Raw genomic sequence first — 16,026 nt, 5'->3', positions numbered from 1 at the left:
CACCCACACCACTGATTGGCAGCTGTGTACAATGAGCATAGACAGAAAGCTGCCAATCAGGTGAGGGCGGGGTTATACAGAGCTAATGGAGATGGAGGATACATGGCAGCAGTTTTACTAGTTCTCTAGTGATAATAACCTAGCGATAATACAGTGATTTTATCAAAACTACAGCAAGCAGTCCAGTAAATGACATATCATTGGAGTCAGAGTCCCTATCTGTCATGGGTAACAGACAGACCTTTGTTGTCCGGCAATAGAAGGTCACAGTATTTGGCTGCGCAAAATACTCTCTGACTTTTTATTTTTTCTGTTGTCAGTATTCAGTGTACTTGTATCTCATCTGTTGGGTTTTCATCCTTGTTTCTTTAGGACCCAGGGGAGCTCCTCTTTATTTCAGTTGCTAATAATCTGTATTTCCCCTTGGGTTTAAATACTCTCATTTTCTCTGGACTTGTACTGGAGATATTTATTTCCTTCACAAAGTCTGGATGCAAGCAGGTGGCTTGCATGCATCAGTAGGATAGTAGTTGCTATTTACTGAACTTCTTACTGAGTCGTCTTGCGATAAGTTGTTTGTTGTTTTCCTTTGTTTGTTATCCCTGTGTGTCCTTTAGTGCCTGGTGAGGTTGACAAAGCGCTCATCCGAACCGCTCTCTACCTAGGGCCCAGATCAGGGTCAGCCTAGGATTAGGTATCTGGCGCAGTGTGGTGAGGGAATCCAGGGCCCAGTGGTAGGCTTGATCAGCAGTCATCATCTCCTCCGTCCCTAGACTCAGGGTTTCCCCTCCCTTACTTTGTTTGCTTGGTACTTCCCCGTACCTAGTGTGACACTGTCTTTATATATTATTCTGATTTCTAATTAAGGGTTAAACACTTAGTGACAGATTGGCATTTAATTCCCAAAATCCCAGCATAGGTATCATAAATGTTTGTGCGAAATGTCTATAAATCTGCGCCAACACCAGAGGTTCTGAGGCAAAATCATCACATCTAGACAATAGAGAAAGCTAGGCCTGAAGAATATATATTTACAAGCATTTATTAACAAAACAACAAGATTTGAAATGCAATTATATACAATGTGATATACTTCAGAGTTCCTATCTCCAATCTGGGGCTGCGCTTTTTAGTAAATAAAGCAGTGGGCAACCTGAGATTAGTGAATTATCTAAATATAATCCAGTATCAAAACCTTTCACAAATGTTCCTAAAGGCTCTCAAAAGGGCTAACAGTGTGCCAGCTAAAAAATAAAATGAATATACACTGCTCCCCACGCCATAATCCCGCCAACCTCTAGGCAGTGAAGCCAGCGCCAACCAAGATGTGGGCGGTATTATTAGCATGGGGAGCAGCGAATATTCATTCTCTTTAATATCGGGCACACATGATCACCCAGCCGCCGGCTTACTGCTATGGCTGGTCAGTCACATGTGTCTACTATTAGAGAATAAATATTCACTGCTCCTCAAACCCATAATCCCGGTTGTGGGGAGCAGTGAATATTCCGGCAGCTGATGTCCGCGTGTAACTGTGGACGCATGGAAGTAATGTCATGCACTGCTTACATACTGAAGTCACTTGCCAGGATCAGAAGAGAACACCGTGCACCGATGTGTGCAGCTGCACACGCTGCATCATCTTATGTGTGCAGCATTATGGGGAAATATATAACAGAATGGGCCCAAGATGAGAGCTATATACAAGTATGGGGATATATACATAGAATCCAGGAAGAAAGCTCAAGCACAGAATCCAGGGAATAATACAGGTAAAAATCGTAGTTTTATTTATAAATCCTTAAAAAGTCCATCATTAGGTCAAACATATTCATAGTACGCGTTTCGAGCATAGTTGCTTCTGAGAGGAGTAAAAGCAACTATGCTCGAAACGCGTACTCTGAATATGTTTGAATGACCTAATGATGCAATTTTTAAGGATTTATAAATAAAACTACGATTTTTACCTATATTTTTCCCTATATTCTGTGCTGGAGCTTTCTTCCTGGATTCTATGCTTATTGACCAGACTGGCCGTCTTTCTGCATCCATGCACGTTCCAATCTCGTGGGCTCTAGGAACAGGTGAGTGGATTCAACCCCTCCTTTTTTTTTACCTTACTGAATTGGGATATAGACAGTATACTAGGACAAGTGCCATATATATCAGGATGGGATAAAGATGGGCAACATCTATACCAGGATGAAGCACATATACACAAGGATGGGAGACACATACAGTATATCTGGAAGGGACCCAGGATGGGGAACATTAGTACAGAATTGGGGGATTTTATCCCCGTAACAGTGTCAGCAGCAGATCCCCCTATAACAGTGCTTCATGACCACATTTTTTGCTTCAATCTTTTTCCCTATATTCCTCCTCAAAGCCTAGTTATGTATTATGGTCTGAAAAATATGATAAGTTTAAAAAGAAAAAAAATGGTTCTTTCCCTCACCAATTCTTACTTTTGTAGCTGATTTTTGGATAAAACCCTTTGAATTATGGTACATCATGATGGCTTCTCCCATGTCACTCATCTGACAACAGGACCTGACTAATCTTAAAAACCTTTGGCAAATTCTGAAAGCAAAAATCGCTGCTCCACTCTGTTGGTTTTCTGATGGTCGTCAAGACTTGATTTACCAATTAAGGGCTCATGCGTACACTGCGTCCTGACTAGTGCAGAAATAAATGTACCCTCTGGCATACTTGACGCTGCGAGTTGACAAAAAGAATGCATCCAAAACGCATGTATTTTGGATGCATTTTGCATGCATTTTACATGCATTTTTGTCAGTGCGGTCCCCCAGCAATTCAGCTCTGCTACACGCACACTTACAGCAAACACAGACAGAGCCGGGCGATGAGAATGCAATCGGATGAACTGCACCCGACTTCATTGTCATCCCGCGTCTCTGTCTCTTTGTGCTGTCATGAACTCAGATGAACCTCCGAGGTCAGTGCCAGGACACAGGAATCCGCAGCAGTGACGTCAGAGTTTCACCCGATTTCACTGGCATCGCGCAGCTCTCTCTCTCTGTTTCACAGCCTGATTTGCGGTCACACGTGACGGACTCACCTGTGATCGCAAATCTCCTGAGTGACTGCAGTGAGCCACGCAATCGGCTGTGCTTTCACTCAGGTGATCAGCAGCCACAGCTGGAGTCCTCCAACTGAGAGCGGTGGCTGCGAGTAACCTCAATGACAGCACAGCTGATCGCGCGACTCACCTCAGTTGCTGCATGGAGCTCACAGGAGTGGCGGTGTTCTACTGCCGCTCCTGTCAGCTTCCGATGTAGCAGAGCTGAAAGCGTCGTGGGACCTTGCGTGGATTACACCGAACCTGGAGGTGTTTTTGAGGGGTTAATAAAGTGGTGAAAGAGGATGTTCTTTTGTCTTTTATTCCAAATAAAGGATTTTTCGTTGTGTGTGTTTATTTTCTTTAACTTACAGGTTAATCATGGAAGGTATCTCGGGGAGACGCCTGCCATGATTAACCTAGGACTTAGTGGCAGCTATGGGCTGCTGCCATTAACTCCTTATTACCCAGATTGTCACCGCACCAGGGCAATTCGGGATGAGCCGGGTAGAGTCCCGGGACTGTCGCATCTAATAGATCCGGCAATTCCGGGCGGCTGCTGGCTGATATTGTTAGGCTGGGGGGCTCCCCATAACGTGGAGCTCCCCATCCTGAGAATACAAGCCTTCAGCCGTATGGCTTCACCCTGGCTGGTATCAATATTGAGGGGGGACCCCACGTTGTTTTTTTTAATAATGTTTTTTTTTTACTGCACGATATAGACACGCCCACCAACAGCTGTGATTGGTTGCAGTGAGACAACTGTCACTCAGCGTGGGGGCGTGTCTGACTGCAACCAGTCATAGGCGCCGGTGGGCAGAGGAAGCAGGGAATAGGAGATTGAATAATGAGCTGCATGCAATTTCAAAAGAGAAGCCGCCACAGTGTGAACGCCGTGCAGCGCCGCACCCGTGATCGGGGAGTATAAGAGAGGGGATGGGAGGGAGAGACCGACATCGACAGAGAGAGAGATAGAGACAAAGAGAGAGAGACCGACCGACAGAGAGAGAGACCGAAAGACCTGCGTTTGTTATTGTCAAATAAACATGCAAACGCACTGCTTAGCATTTTGGTAGCGTTTTTCTACAACTCATTGATTTCAATGGGTGTAGAACACTGCCAAAACGAACAAAAGAAGTGACATGCTACTTTTTTTTAAACGCAGAGATTTTCTCAAATTTTTGACAATCAAAACATTGCGTTTAAAAAAGTATCGTGCGCACGGATTTTGCATGATTCTCATAGACTTTGCTGGGGAAGCAGCACGCATGAATTTTGACAATGTGACGCTGCAGCAATGCAAAAAAAAAAAAAGCAACGTGCGCATGAGCCCTAAACATTTTAATTATTCAAAACATGAAAAAGGTTCCTTCCCTGTATGGCTTCATCAAATGTTTAACGAGATCCGATTTCTGAGAATAACATTTTCCACATTCAGAACATAAAAATGGTTTATTTTGTGTGATTTTTTTGATGGTAACCAAGACATAATTTCCTAGTAAAACATTTCCCACACTCTGAACATGAATATGGCTTCTCCCCTGTATAAGATCTTTGATGCCAAACAAAAACTGATTTCCGAATAAAACATTTCCCACATTCTGAACATGAAAATGGCTTCTCCCCTGTGTGAGATCTTTGATGCACAACAAGATCTGATTTCCGAATAAAACATTTCCCACATACTGAACATGAAAATGGCTTCTCCCCTGTGTGAGATCTTTGATGCACAACAAGTTCTGATTTCTGAATAAAACATTTCCCACATTCTGAACATGAAAATGGCTTCGCCCCTGTGTGAGATCTTTGATGCACAACAAGTTCTGAATTCTGAAAAAAACATTTCCCACATTCTGAACATGAAAATGGCTTCTCCCCTGTGTGAATTTTCTGATGTCTAACAAGGTCTGATTTCTGAAAAAAACATTTTCCACATTCTGAACATGAAAATGGTTTCGCCCCTGTGTGAGATCTTTGATGCACAACAAGTTCTGATTTCTTAATAAAACATTTCCCACATTCTGAACATGAAAATGGCTTCTCCCCTGTGTGAGATCTTTGATGCACAACAAGTTCTGAATTCTGAATAAAACATTTCCCACACTCTGAACATGAAAACGGCTTCTCCCCTGTGTGAATTTTCTGATGTCTAACAAGTTTTGATTTCTGAATAAAACATTTCCCACATTTTGAACATGAAAATGGCTTCTCCCCTGTGTGAGATCTTTGATGCACAACAAGTTTTGAATTCTGAATAAAACATTTCCCACACTCTGAACATGAAAATGGCTTCTCCCCTGTGTGAATTTTCTGATGATTGGAATTTTGGACTTGTTTGAAAAGATCAGATGATAGATCAATCCTAGGAAGGACTGGAGGTATATCTGGGACAACAGCATGCTCCTCATATGTATCATGTGTGATACTTTCATCATCTGTTATAAATTCTGAAGATATTAGAGGTCCATCTGAACTCCCAATACAGTCATCTGCTAAATATAAACACAATGTTATTAGTTTTTAATGAAATTTTGAAAGCACATTGTGTTTTAAACCATAACATCAGAAATTAAACTAGGAAACAAATTATTCTGAATCTATTTTCTAATTTCGAGATCTTAGTGCTACATCTTCGTTAATTCGGACCTCCAATTCCGGTCTCCAAAATATCTCTCCAGTAGCACCAGTTCTCTGAAATGTCCTACAGTTAGTAATCTGATTTGTCAAAATATGAATGCAGGATAGCGAGGCACAAGGGGCTCCTATACTGTCCCTCATGCTAGGAGACCTTAGGCTCTCTCTAACTTCTGGATTACTCCTGTAAGTGGAGATGCCAGTCTTGGGCCTTACTATTCTCCTGACCAGATGTAATCTGTTATCCCCCTAGGGAAGGAAGAGCCAGGAGTATGATGGAAACAGATTAAAACAAATAAGAAAACCAAAATTCAGACATACTGCAAACTCACAGAATTAAACAATGAGAGACTAAGGAGAAAAGCAAGAGTAGGAAAGCAGCAACAAAAAGACAACAAGGGTTAACACCAAAACTGGTCACAGCAACAATTCACAACACCAATTCACAACACCTGACCAGACCAGTATAGGTAAACTACAGCTGGCATTAATGGAATAGTCCAGCCAGTATATACAGGAGGGGAGCGAATGACACTGGCTCCCCTACAGCATGTAATGAAAGATATTAACAAGCAGCCTAGCAGAGATTAACTCTTGCTAGCCTGCCTAAGCCTGTGGTTTCATGCCTGTGTCTACTTGAGCTGCTCACAAATATCAAAGAAGTTAGCAGGCAGAGGGCAGTATCCACAGATTCTGACGCCGCCATGCCAGTTGTCAGAAGCTGCAAAATTGTCCTAGTAACAATGACACACAACATAGACAATTTCAATGAGGGTTTTTTTTAAGACGAAAATAAAATAGTTAGAGACAGATGTCGGATATTTAACAGTGTTGTCCGGGACTGTAACGTTGATGGCCTATTTTGAGGCTTTTTAACCAAAGCAGGTAGCAGGGTCTTGTGGTCTATCCAAATATGTCTTCAAACCAAAAGAAGAAAAAGGGTTATTCCCGCACAATCTGCCAGAATAAAGGCTGCTTTACACGTTTCAATTAAACGTGCGATTGCACCCGCCCCCATCGCTTGTGCGGCATGGCCAATTTGTTGCCCCTGTCGCACAATGCTGTAACCCCCGTCACACGTACTTACCTGCCATACGACCTCGCTGTGGGCGGCAAATATCTACTTCCTGAAGGGGGAGGGACGTTCGGCGTCACAGCGACGTCACACAGCAACCGCCCAATAGAAGTGGAGGGGCGGAGATGAGCGGGACGTAAACATCCCTCCCACCTCCTTCCGCATAGCCGGCGGGACGCAGGTAAGCGGTGTTCATCATTCCTGGGGTGTCACACACAGCGATGTGTGCTGCCTCGGGAACATTGAACAACCGGATGTTCCATTTTTAGAAAATGAACGACGTGTATGCGATCAATGTTTTTGCGTACAATCGGAATCGCACGTAGGTGTCACACGCAACTACAACACTAACGATGCAGGATGTGCGTCACTTACGACATGACCCCGCCGACACATCGTTAGATATATTGTAGCGTGTAATGCCTGCTTAAGATGTGGAAATGTTGAAAGATTAATAACATCATGTCACATGACTCTGAAATCATCAAAGGTCCTTAAACAATCAACTTTAGAATACAACTGATGGCATCCCTAAGAGAGTGCGGTTCCTGAGAAATTGCTCAGTTTGATTTCTCCCAACACTGGTCCTGACTGTAACTAGGATCTTATTATTTTATTTCAACCATTCTCCAAAAATCCCAACAAATCATGCTAGCTCTTATTTTTGGTGTAGGTCGTCTTTTTGGGGAAACAGGATATTCATGAACCCTCTGCAGGTCTTTGAGTTGCCTTCATAACGACATAAAGAAGGCACTAGAAACAAACATCAGAAGAAGCAGAAGCAAAGAAAATACAGCTGAAATAAACCCCAGAGCAGAAAGTCACAAAATTAGTGCATAAATTACATGAGTATATATCTCTTACTGGATAGAGCTAGAGGAGACACATCCTGAGGAACATCGGGATCTGCTTGTTTACAGTCCTGTGGAAGAAGAGGACGGGGACATCTCTCTGGTGTTGTCCTCTTACTGGATAGAACTGGAGGAGACATATACAGGAACGGAATTCATTCCTTACATACAGATAATTATAGGCCGTGTGTATTTAGTCCTGTCTATTACCTGGTGATGTGAGGGGCTGGGGATCCTCCATCATGACGTTCTTGTACAGATCTTTGTGTCCTTCTAAATACTCCCACTCCTCCATGGAGAAATAGACGGTGACATCCTGACACCTTATAGGAACCTGACACATACAATGATACTGTCACCCCCGATCCCTTCATAGCGTTACTGTATAACGTCCCAGCATTCCCAGCAGTGTCACCTCTCCAGTCAGCAGCTCAATCATCTTGTAGGTGAGTTCTAGGATCTTCTGGTCATTGATGTCCTCATGTATCGGGGGGTGAAGTGGAGGCCCCATGATTGGGCTTAGTGGTCGTCCCCATCCCTCAGACACAGGGGCCTGACAGCGCTCACTAGAGGTCTTCTTCACTACTGTGTAATCCTGGTTATGGAGAGACACAGTAATAAATCTCACTCCAGACATTTCCAGAGTCCTCACCTCTCCAGTTCTGTCCATCTGTTATTCCCATAGATAAGAATGATGTAATGTGACGTCATCAGAAACGCTCACCTCTCCAGTAAGCCACAAAAGGATCTCTAGGGTGAGGTGTAATATCCCCTCCGCCATCTTGTCCCTGTCCATATCCATCCTTGATGGGTCAATCAGGAGAATTCTCTTATATAGAAGAACTCCACTGAGAGGATCCGATATTGTAGGGACCTGAATGAGGAGAAGAATCCACTGTAATATTACAATTACTGGAGATAACCGTTCACTAGATAGGGATGATTGCCGCGCTGCCGTGAGGAGTCCAGACTAACTCTGCTGCCTTATTACAGTGAATGGATCCTTTGGGGGTTTCATCTGAATCATGTCATTTGAAAAATTACATGTAAACCTGTCACACTAATAGGTTGAGGAGAAGGGACAAAGCTTCACTGCACCCTGAACCAGGCTTATCCAGGGGGTCATGATTAAGTGCCTACCCAGTCATCACCAGAGACTCTGAGGTTGGACTTTGCTAACAATAGGCACAAGTTACCAATACAGGGCAGTCCCTGGTTGTTGTTTTTCACCAAGAGGCTGAGCGGTGTATCATGAGAAAGATGGGGTGGGAACCACTGCCTCTATGGAAGAACAGGAAGGATAAACCCTGTCACTTACTCTGAGCAACCCTGAGCTCCCCGATGTCCCAAGACAGGTTCTTTCCCCTTGTGCAGCAATCACGTGTCTATCCCTGTCTTACCCTAATCACAACTGTGTCTAGTGAGCATGGCAGGAGGAACACTAGTCCTGCTTTATGATAGTGACACAAAAGGAAAACAACATAGTAAAAAGAAACTGCATTCCCAAACAACAAGTGGTGAAAAAGGGGGATGGAAGAGAAATAAATAAAAAGGGAGATTATCAATAGGAAGACACCAAAGAAAATTTCCAAGCAGCAATCTCCAGGATCAAATTCAAAACAATTTTTCTTTCCATGGCTCTCACCTTCATGCCAGGACCGTGGAAAAGCAAGTTATCACTGGCAACTACTGAGGTAAAGTGGTGAGAACTTATACCAGGGGGAGAGCAGAAATCAGAACAGCTGAGACAACTCAGGATGGTAAGCCAAGAAAGACACAAGGGTCTGCTTAACCCTAGCAGCACCAGCACAAGCATAGTCTGCACAGCTACATGGAAGGCAAAGCAGATGCTACTACTGCTGGTGTGCGCTGTGACCTTCTGACCCATGGGATAGGGGCGACCTCTCTCTGTCCGATAACCTGGTGTCAAAACCCTGATGTAAGTGCTCAGTGTAGAGAACGGGATAAATGTGATCCAAAAGTCACAGCCAGATGGAGAAGTCACATCTATGATCAGCTCTAATCCTGCCATCTCCACCGCTCTCATTACACAAGTAGAACACATATAATACTGGAGGATAAAACAAGACTGAGCACAAGACCTTCACAGCCGTCTACACATCATAGGGAGATTTCATGGCTCCTTCTCTCCATCTACCTGATGATCCTGAGGAACATCGGGATCTTCTTGTTTACAGTCCTGTGGGAGAAGAGGACAGGGACATCTCTCTGGTGTTGTACTCTTACCGGATAGAACTGGAGGAGACACATACAGGGAGGGACTGAATTAATTCCTTACATACAGAGAATTATAGGCCGTGTGTATTTAGTCCTGTCTATTACCTGGTGATGTGAGGGGCTGGGGAACCTCCATCATGACGTCCTTGTACAGATCTTTGTGTCCTTCTAAATACTCCCACTCCTCCATGGAGAAATAAACGGTAACGTCCTGACACCTTATAGGAACCTGACACATACAATGATACTGTCACCCCCCGATCCCTTCATAGCGTTACTGTATAATGTTCCAGCATTCCCAGCAGTGTCACCTCTCCAGTCAGCAGCTCAATCATCTTGTAGGTGAGTTCTAGGATCTTCTGGTCATTGATGTCCTCATGTATCGGGGGGTGAGGTGGAGGCCCCGTGATTGGGCTCAGGGGTCTGCCCCATCCCTCAGACACAGGGGCCTGACAGCGCTCACTAGAGGTCTTCTTCACTACTGTGTAATCCTGGTTATGGAGAGACACAGTAATAAATCTCACTACAGACATTTCCAGAGTCCTCACCTCTCCAGTTCTGTCCATCTGTTATTCCCATAGATAAGAATGATTTAATGTGACATCATCAGAATCTCTCACCTCTCCAGTAAGCCGGAAGAGGATCTCTAGGGTGAGGTGTAATATCCTCTCCGCCATCTTGTCCCTGTCCATATCCATCCTTCACGGGGAAATCAGGAGAATTCTCTTCTATAGATCTCCACTGAGAGGATCCAATATTATAAGGACCTGAATGGGACGGAGATGAGGCGATATGTAAAATTAATGGAGATAAGGGAGGGGAGATATCATTTGGGTACTAAAAAATATTCAACATGAAATGTGCTATGTAAACAGTACAACCGTAAAAGTAGCACATAATCGTTATAAAAAAACAATCCTTCATACGACAATGTTAATGGAAAAATAAAAGAGTAATTGCTTCCATAATAAGAGTAGGAAAATAAAAAAGAGCAAAAACAAATAATTTCCCAGTTTTTCGGTTAAGAACAGGGCAATGGGATTAGGATTCGATGTATTCTTGTCTCGGAAGAAGAGGGGCGCACACATGGCGTCCGGATCTGTGCACTCGCTGAAGCACAATTTACTACCCATTTCTTGTTTGAAGGCAGCAAAATAGTGATAATTATCCCAATTACAAAATGTGCCCACATTATATTTCACTCCTAAACTAGAAACATTATGTAAATAAAAAAGTTTAGATATGCTAAACTGGTTTCGGAGCTTGTAGACTTTAACCCCTTAACGACCGCGGGAAGTAAAATTATGTCCTAGCGTTCAGTGTTAATCTCCTCCCACAGCTGCCGGCAAACAATAAAGAAATCAAGTGTATGCCGCCCCCCCAACATTGGAAAATTTCAGTGGTTTCATCTACCAAGGGTAGCTCCGTCCCTGGAGACCACGATTCGGGCAGAAAGAAAAGATTTATCTCACATCTGGCATGATTAAACATGTCAGATGGGAGATAAGTCGCCTCCCCCGGTCCCCGAATGTGGCCAAAATGCCCCCCCCACCCAATCAACTAAAATGGACCATCCTTCTCCTCTGAGTTCTGTCGTATCTGACATGTCAGATGCAACATCAAAGTTCTCCCCAGGTCCAGCCAGGTCACCGATTGTCAATCCCAGGTCTCCCGTTACCTTCTGCAGTGACGATCCCCCACAATCCCTCCTCTTCCTTCTCAGAAGATCTTGGCCACTTGTGCAGTGCGGCTCTCAGATGGCACCCTGCTAGTAGTGACACTGAGCTTACTGCAGCTCACACTGCCATGCTGTGGACCTGGGAAGTGTGAGTGCAATTATCACTGCACCCACACTCCTCCCATGGAGGGTTTGCACTTCCAGAAAATGGGGGATACGTTCTCAAAGTGTGCGACCCATATTCTGGAAGGTACAAAATTGTTGTAGGACCTCCAAAATGGATTACGGCAGACCGGAATTTTTTTTCTTTTCAATAAATTGCTGAAAGAGGGAATGTGTTGGGGAGTGTTTTTTCAAATAATTTTTTTTTGACCTTTTTTTATTACTGACTAGGTTAGTGATGTCAAGTATCTGATAGATGCTGTGACATCATTAACCCTAACCCCAACAACCCTATTTATTTCCCCATTTGCCACCGCATTAGGGCAATGGGAAGAGTCTGGGCGAAGCGCCAGGATTAGCGCATCCAATGGATGCGCCACTTCTGGGCGGATGCGGCCTTGTATTTTTAGGCTGGGAAGGGCCAAATAACCATGGGTCTTTCCACCCTGAGAGTACCAGACCACAGCTGTCCACTTTACCTTGGCTGGAAATCCAATTTGGGGGATGTCATGGTGTGATATTGTGGGTTAAGTACCATTTTGTGTGGGTTCATGTTTTGCGCGTGGTGGTCTGTCTATGCGATATATTGTTTGTTCTGTTAAGTCAGGATTTATCCCCTTGAAGTGCTTCTGTGCCTAGGTCTGGGGGAGGGGACCTGGAATCCACCTAAACTCGGTTTACCTGAGAGATTAGTGATTCTGGGTGAGACTTACAAGAAAGAGGAAGCAAGATTGAACCTCTGAGGGAGACGCCGAGGCTGCGGCCAGCACCCCAAAGACGCTGTGAGAAACTCCGATTTCCCTGGAGAAGGACTGCTGGAGGAGTGTGACTGAACTCCGGGACATTTATTCCATTTCTATCCTCCGTGTGGTGGATTATTTAATGGTCATTCTATATTGCATAGAATAAATATGCTTTGGATTGTTCACTCATCTCTCGCTCTGTTAATTGTGTGATATGGGAGAAAGACCCCTTCACAAGGGGACCCCACTTTTTTTTTTAAATTATTTATATATTAAAAAAACAGCATGGGGAGACCTTCATTTTGTAATACCAGCCAATATGAAGCTGCCAGCTGTGGTCTGCAGCCGTCTGCTTTACCCTAGCTGTTTTTTTTTTATTCTGTTGTTTTTTCAATTATTTTTTTATTTTTTTTTTAGCTAAATACAAGCCTAAACACCCTTTAGTGCCACATGAAAGTCACTAAATGGTGCCAGCTTAGAATATGCAGTGGGGTGGGACATTATATATGTGTTTTACATCTATTTATCTAGCCATTTATCCATCCATCCTAGCTTTTAGGTTATGTGCCCACGATCAGGATTTGCAGCGGTTTGGACGCAGAGTGTTTTGACAGTGATGTTGTGCAGTACAAGCGCAGTGGCGGGATGTTTATAAATCTCATGCCCATTGTGCTTCTTTTATCTGCAGCATAAACTGACCAGCGGCGTGGCTTCCTGAGGTCTACGCAGGATATCAGTTTATGCTGTGGAGATGAATGTTCTTCGCAGGGAGAATAAAGTCTGCAGCGGCCTGAACCCGGATCGTGAGCACGAGCAGCTGCATTCTCGTGTGGACAACACTGGCATCTGCACAGAGGGGCTAACACTAAGTCCTAGATGCAGTGTCACTGGATTGTGGGCACACAACCTAAAAGTGAGACATTTGGCACTACAGCAACATTTTTGTGAACTACCTGTGGAGTCATAATGCTCACTGTAACCCTAAATAAAATTTTTGAGTGGTCTAGTTTCCAAAATTGAGTCACTTCTGGGGGGGTTTCTGCTGTATAGGTACCTTAGGGGCCCTGCAAACGCGACATGGTGTCCGCCATTTATTTCAATTTTTCCAAAATTTACATGGTGTTCCTTCCGTTCTGAGCCCTCCCGTTTGTCCAAAAAAAGTTTTTTGTTCACATGTGGGGTATCAATGAGCTCATACAAAATTTGGTTAACAAAATTGTTATGTGTGCTTTTTGGTGTTTCCTCTTGAAAGTGAGAAATTTGATGCTAAAGCAACATTTTTGTTAAAAAAATGAAGATTTTCAATATGACGACCTAAGGTTATCAAATTCTGTGAAGTACCTGTGGGTTCAAAATGCTCAATATACCCCTGAATAAAATCCTTGAGGGGTCTAGTTTCCAAAATATGATCACTTGTGGGGGTGCTCCTCTGTTTAAGCCCCTCAGGGGCTCTCCAAACGCAACATGGCATTCCCTAATGATTCCAGCCAATTTTACAGTCAAATAGCGCTCCTTCCCTTCCGATCCCAGCCGTGCACCCAAACAGTTGATTTCCACCACATATGAGGTATCTGCATACTCAGGAGAAACTACACAATAAATTATATGGTGCATTTTTTCCTGTTGCCCTTGTGAATAAAAGGTTTCTTTTTGAAGTAACAATTTTGTGGTAAAAATGTATTTTTGTTATTTTCACAGCTCAACGTTCTAAAATTCTGTGAAGCCTCCGGAGGTTCCAGGTGCTCACCAAACACATAGAGAAATTCCTTGAGGGGTCTAGCTTCCAAAATGTGGTCACTTGTGGGGGTTTCTGCTGTTTAGGTACCTTAGGGGCCCTACAAATGCTACATGGTGCCCGCAATCTATTTCAGCCAAATTTGTGTTCCGATATTCAAATATTGCTCTGTCTATTCCGGCTCCTCCCATTTGTCCAAACAGAGGTTTCTGACCACATGTGGGGAATCACTGCGCTCATAATAAAGTGGGTAATAAACCGTGGGGTCCACTTTTTGGCGTTACCTCTCGAAACCTGTCAAAGTGACACTGGTCAGAATTGCAAAAAAATGGCCGAGTCATAAAGTACAAAACTGGCTCCGTCCTTAAGGGGGTAAACTGAATGTAAATGAGCCGGTCAGGAACAGCGGGAAACTGGTCTTGAACTGGTTAAAGTTGAAAATAGTTGAGAAATGAAGGGGTTAATGATAATGATGACCCCAAAATAATAGAGACCCTGCACCTACCTCCACCTGCAGAGCCGCACACTAGATATATAATACCCTGCACCTACCTCCACCTGCAGAGCCGCACACTAGATATATAATACCCTGCACCTACCTCCACCTGCAGAGCCGCACACTAGATATATAATACCCTGCACACACCTCCACCTGCAGAGCCGCACACTAGATATATAATACCCTGCACCTACCTCCACCTGCAGAGCCGCACACTAGATATATAATACCCTGCACCTACCTCCACCTGCAGAGCCGCACACTAGATATATAATACCCTGCACCTACCTCCACCTGCAGAGCCGCACACTAGATATATAATACCCTGCACCTACCTCCACCTGCAGAGCCGCACACTAGATATATAATACCCTGCACCTACCTCCACCTGCAGAGCCGCACACTAGATATATAATACCCTGCACCTACCTCCACCTGCAGAGCCGCACACTAGATATATAATACCCTGCACCTACCTCCTCCTGCAGAGCCGCACACTAGATATATAATACCCTGCACCTACCTCCACCTGCAGAGCCGCACACTAGATATATAATACCCTGCACCTACCTCCTCCTGCAGAGCCGCACACTAGATATATAATACCCTGCACCTACCTCCACCTGCAGAGCCACACACTAGATATATAATACCCTGCACCTACCTCCTCCTGCAGAGCCGCACACTAGATATATAATACCCTGCACCTACCTCCACCTGCAGAGCCACACACTAGATATATAATACCCTGCACCTACCTCCACCTGCAGAGCCGCACACTAGATATATAATACCCTGCACCTACCTCCACCTGCAGAGCCGCACACTAGATATATAATACCCTGCACCTACCTCCTCCTGCAGAGGCGCACACTAGATATATAATACCCTGCACCTACCTCCACCTGCAGAGCCGCACACTAGATATATAATACCCTGCACCTACCTCCACCTGCAGAGCCGCACACTAGATATATAATACCCTGCACCTACCTCCACCTGCAGAGCCGCACACTAGATATATGATACCCTGCACCTACCTCCACCTGCAGAGCCGCACACTAGATATATAATGCCCTGCACCTACCTCCACCTGCAGAGCCGCACACTAGATATATAATACCCTGCACCTACCTCCACCTGCAGAGCCGCACACTAGATATATAATACCCTGCACCTACCTCCACCTGCAGAGCCGCACACTAGATATATAATACCCTGCACCTACCTCCACCTGCAGAGCCGCACACTAGATATATAATACCCTGCACCTACCTCCACCTGCAGAGCCGCACACTAGATATATAATGCCCTGCACCTACCTCCACC

The 16,026-nt window shown here is 44.4% G+C and overlaps 1 protein-coding gene across 1 annotated transcript in view; it reads right to left on the bottom strand.

The window, feature by feature from the left end:
• Positions 1-16,026, bottom strand: part of LOC142313116 (uncharacterized) — a 325,022-nt gene that overhangs the window by 275,439 nt on the left and 33,557 nt on the right. The window contains exon 4 of the mRNA XM_075352101.1: positions 5,042-5,574. Coding sequence (XP_075208216.1) covers positions 5,042-5,574 — 533 coding nt within the window. The remainder of the gene's footprint in view (positions 1-5,041; positions 5,575-16,026) is intronic.

The sequence above is a fragment of the Anomaloglossus baeobatrachus genome, chromosome 5, assembly GCF_048569485.1.
Source record: "Anomaloglossus baeobatrachus isolate aAnoBae1 chromosome 5, aAnoBae1.hap1, whole genome shotgun sequence".
NCBI lineage: Eukaryota > Metazoa > Chordata > Amphibia > Anura > Aromobatidae > Anomaloglossus > Anomaloglossus baeobatrachus.
Note: the sequence above shows the minus strand (reverse complement) of the source record. Positions and strands in the feature narration are given on the sequence as shown.